General features: G+C 46.5%; 1 protein-coding gene across 1 annotated transcript in view; it reads left to right on the forward strand.

Moving 5' to 3' along the window:
- Positions 1-1,568: 1,568 nt before the first annotated feature.
- Positions 1,569-4,518, forward strand: part of T265_09183 (hypothetical protein) — a gene marked incomplete at both ends in the record, with an annotated part of 12,863 nt that continues 9,913 nt past the window's right edge. The window contains 4 exons of the mRNA XM_009175195.1: positions 1,569-1,897; positions 1,932-2,210; positions 2,245-2,669; positions 2,712-2,845. Of these exons, the coding sequence (XP_009173459.1) occupies positions 1,569-1,897; positions 1,932-2,210; positions 2,245-2,669; positions 2,712-2,845 (1,167 nt within the window). The remainder of the gene's footprint in view (positions 1,898-1,931; positions 2,211-2,244; positions 2,670-2,711; positions 2,846-4,518) is intronic.

The raw sequence follows: 4,518 nt of genomic DNA on the forward strand, positions 1-4,518 counted from the left end.
GGGAGTCAGATGCAAAGGATAAGTCAGATGGGGGGATACTGCATAGAGCCAAACGAACACCGCACATGGAATCGAAGTCGAAATTGCAGCAGAAAACCAGGCTGGTCAACTCATAACGTAAGTTCCATCAGAGTGGAATGAACTCATCCCAGGGGCGGTTGGGGCAAGGTAAAAATCTGCCCGTATTTTCAATTACAGGCTCGAGTGGGCGATGGGTTGTGGTCGATATTGTAGAGAAAGTAGTCGCGGGAGTGCCATCGCACTGGGTATGTCAGCGCCATGATACCATGGCACCACCGTTGTTGGGCTCTAACACAAATGAAACATCTACGCCAGGCGCGCTGTGCTTAAAATGGATAAGAGTCCATTACTATGACCCTACAACAGGGCCATCAGGAACATGGGAGACCTGACAAACATGCCTTGTGTGCACAGGCTTGCAGGACTTCAACTTCTGAAACTAGATTATCAAAGACCAGGCTGAGCTCGTGCTGAACATTCCAACCCACCCTTGTGGCTAATCGTCCGGAATTATCTCTCGGAAACCCTGAGAGTCCACTTTACATCTCTTATCCACCAATAACCAGCCTTGAACGGCCCGAAAATTTTGGGCTAGCCAGAGTGGTCTCAAAACAGATCTGCTCAATTCCTCATACAAGAAGCGTTTGCCCACATGTCACAGTTCATCGCTCCAGAGAAATACAGAAGCAATATCTACGGGCGATACCTCCTTGATTTATCCCATCGCCACCATTCGCTCACATCTGTTGAATACATTTGTTTCTAGCTTGAGCAAACATGGATAAAGATGAATGGGTTAAAAACGTGATCTTAAAAACGGCAGTGAAGCACCCAGATCAAACCTGAAAACCTCATAAACAAAAACAAAATCTCAGGTCACTACATAGATTGTTCAATTCCTTGTTTCTTCCCCTGACTGTTACAAACGACTAAGTTGCACACAGTCTCTCAACCTTCCATATCCTCCCTATTCCAAACTCCATTAGGACGGCCCAGAAATGCCCCCTTCCACTCCCCTGTCACGCACAACAATTGAATTGTGGCCCTCGATAACCTTCGGTCAACTTTATTATGTTTTCCCACCTATACGACAGGAATCTTGAACCTGAATTATCAAATTTGTGTTCATGGAGCTTTGGTTTCACCATTTATAATAAAGAAAACGACCCATCGGACTTCATTATGAAGTGTGCCAAGTTGCAAACACCATACAAGGAATTCATATGGGTTTCCCAAACTGTGTGCCAAGCAGAAAGCAGTGGAGGTTCGCATGCAGTAACCTGAATGACGGATCCTTGCTGTGACGCTTTGAAGTGAACTGCATTATTGTGAACTGACTGTGTTTTGCTCGACAGTATTTAGGTGGCGCGCGTTTGATCGTGCGTTCCGTCGCTTCTATTCTCCTCTTGAAGAAACGAATTCGCGTCAGAAACGTGTTGCCGTCTGATTTTTCACATTCTTCAGAAACAATAATGGAGTTCTAAATATGATAGCCAATCAACTGAAATCAGCTACTCGTAACAGTGCCCACAGCGATACTCCCTGTAATGGAAAACTCGCTTGTTCGTTCCGTGATGAGCGTACAGCGTACTTCCAATCCCGAAAGAAGAGGTACACCTACTTTTTACGCCTCATTGTGTGCTTCAGACGCCATACAGTCCTCCAATCATGGGTACTTCCAACGTTCTCAGAGGCAGATCTTACGCGGACAAATAAGGGGCGGCCGCCGGACAGAACGACACCTTGAAGCCTGCAGTTTTGTTTTTGATGGCGCTGAGGCGATTGAGGATGAGGTGCGCTTGCGTGCCGGGCCGTCGTTCGCTCAGATCACCGACCCCCTGACATCAAAGCCCTGCGACGGCTTCCTGCACGCTGCGTAAGTCTCTATTTTACCTGTTTACTGCATAAAGTGCACAGTTGCAACTCTTTCCAGGTTCGATTGGGCGAATAGACGGCACTGATTTGGAGGTATTTTCCTCTTGGGATCTTATTGCCCAAGTCGTTTGTCTCGTCGATGAACCTGTCTGTTGTCCCATCTGTCTTTATCCTCCGATTGCACCTCGGATGGAGCGCTGTGGACATATCTACTGCGGACCTTGCGTTACAAAGTATATCTGGTACGAAAATGGTGGCTCAGCCAAGAAGTGTGCTGTCTGCTGCTGGATAATCAGGTTAGAAGAGTTGAAAAGGTGAGGTGAGCGTTTCATCACGGTTTATAAATAGGGTATCTATCGTCCATGTGTCGCCACTAAAGGTGGGTTCAAAACTCTCGATGGTTCTTGTGGATCACCTAAGAGGTCATTGTACGCGGTCCACTGGATCACCAATTATAACTTCATCTACACAAGCTGATATATTTTCCTTCATTGTTGAAGTGGGAGAAGCACAACTGAGATCAGCAGCACAAGACGAAGTTTCTGTATTAGAAGCGCTCAAATCCACGTGTATCGAGGATGGAAACGTGGAGCTGATACCGGAAATTAATTTCATGGTTAACCAGCTGGAGGTTTCGCTGAAGAATCCCTCGGGTTTTTTTCAGGTTGACTGCCAAGCCGAGGTTCCACTGGAACTTCATGGGGCTTCGAAAAACGGTCATGCGGTCGACTCTCCGCCAGGCAAAATTGACGAACACAATCGTATATACCAGTGTATGCATTGTTTATTGCACTGAATAACTGCTCATATTACAGCTGCTGACGGTCAACCAATTTTTCTGGACGGACTTATGTGGAAATGTTTACTAGCGGAGTATGGCAGTGTTACTGAACTACCCGGAACAATCGACGTGACGGTCACGTCTCTGAAGACATACAAAATGAATCCGGTAGGAAAAACCACACTTTTCCCTATAATTTTTTTTTAACGGCCTGCTTATCTGCATCCCGATTGTTCAATTCTCTGGGGGCGCTGGCAGCACGGAATCATTCATGTTGCTTTTTGATTTCTTTTTGTAGACGTGTGCGTGTACGCTGGTGTTCTAGCGCATAGTGCACAATCGAGTCCTCAAGGCTTACGCTTGCATGAATAGCCGTTGAATGCCAGATCCTCTTTGGTCTAAGATTGACGTTGATCGTTTGAATTTCCTGAGAGTACTTCGGAAATCCTTTGGATATTGGCACATGGGATAGTGAAGACCGATGGGTTTTTGCGAATCAGTAATAAACCAATGGCTCAATTCCGTCCAAGGTTTTCTTCGCATAAGTGGAGGAAGCGTGGGGAGTTGATCGGAATTTATCCTAGACCATAATACGATGGCTTTTCGTTTATATCAAGCCTCTGTTTCCGGCTCACCATAGAATATCGATTCTGATTGAGCGCGAGACGTACATAAGCTGAAAATGAAGGCGAAAGCATGATTAATACAAGACGATGTGAGCACAGAGAATATTCATGACATTCACCCTGGCCGTTGGATTGTGTGTAGAGAGGGATAAATTGGGTACAGGTATTGGATGAATTATTGTAAAAATCTAATCAGTAATAATGAGTGTGGTTAGGCTTCTCGATTTCTTAAAATATAGGGCCGTGTACGCTGCTGGAGCCTGGCTAAATCAGAGATGCTAGGGTCATATGTATCTGGAGATGCAGGTGCGTTGCCCGGGCACGGGGGTGAGACTGAAGTATGATCGATATTATCTCCAATGTTATTGAGCGGAGGCGTGTGCAAGTCAGATCGATGGGGTGCATGAACACCATTGTCTTCACTGGATGAGGTACGCGTGAAGTCGTTGACGTGTGCGATCACCACAAGGAGCGAGATGACGGACGGATACGGTGCTTTCTTTCCCGCCGGGAAAACGAACATGGGCGTAATGTGGATTGCAATTTATAAGTTGGACTTCCTCACCGACGGGCTCATACGTTGAGGCACAGTCAAATCTCTTCAGTGAAACAGGTCCTGGAACAGTGAACCAAGTTGGTACAGATAAACCACAGGATGACCTACGTTCAAATCGGAACATTCGTTCATGTGGAGTGGCATTCGTGGAGACGCAGAGAAGGGACCGTATAGAGTGAAGAGCATCTGATAGAGCCGACTCTCAGTGACAGCTTTGAAGGCCTTCCGCCTTGAGTCTAAACTGGATTGCGTTCCAGAGTGTTCCGTTGAGGCGTTCGACTTGCCCGTTCCCCTGGGGATTATAAGTTGTTCGGCTGGTGCAAACTCCCCTGTCATGTAGATATGAATGAGGAGCCACGATCCGAATGTACATATGCAGGCATGCCAAACAAAGAGAATAACTCACGTGGACATTTAATAAGTGTAGACGCACATGTATCTGTGCAGGGAGAGGCAAACGGTGAACGAGAAAACTCGTCAACGATGGTAAGGAGATACCGGTTTCGAGTAACAGAAGGTAGAGGTCCTTCAAAATCGATGCTAATTCGTTCAAATGGTTGGGTCGCTTTGATGAGCGTAGCGGGGGGTGGTTTGTAAAACTGCGGTTTGATGGCGGCGCAAACCGTACACTTTGTGGTGATGTCCTTGACATCTTGGAG

The sequence above is a fragment of the Opisthorchis viverrini genome, assembly GCF_000715545.1.
Source record: "Opisthorchis viverrini unplaced genomic scaffold opera_v5_260, whole genome shotgun sequence".
Lineage (NCBI taxonomy): Eukaryota > Metazoa > Platyhelminthes > Trematoda > Opisthorchiida > Opisthorchiidae > Opisthorchis > Opisthorchis viverrini.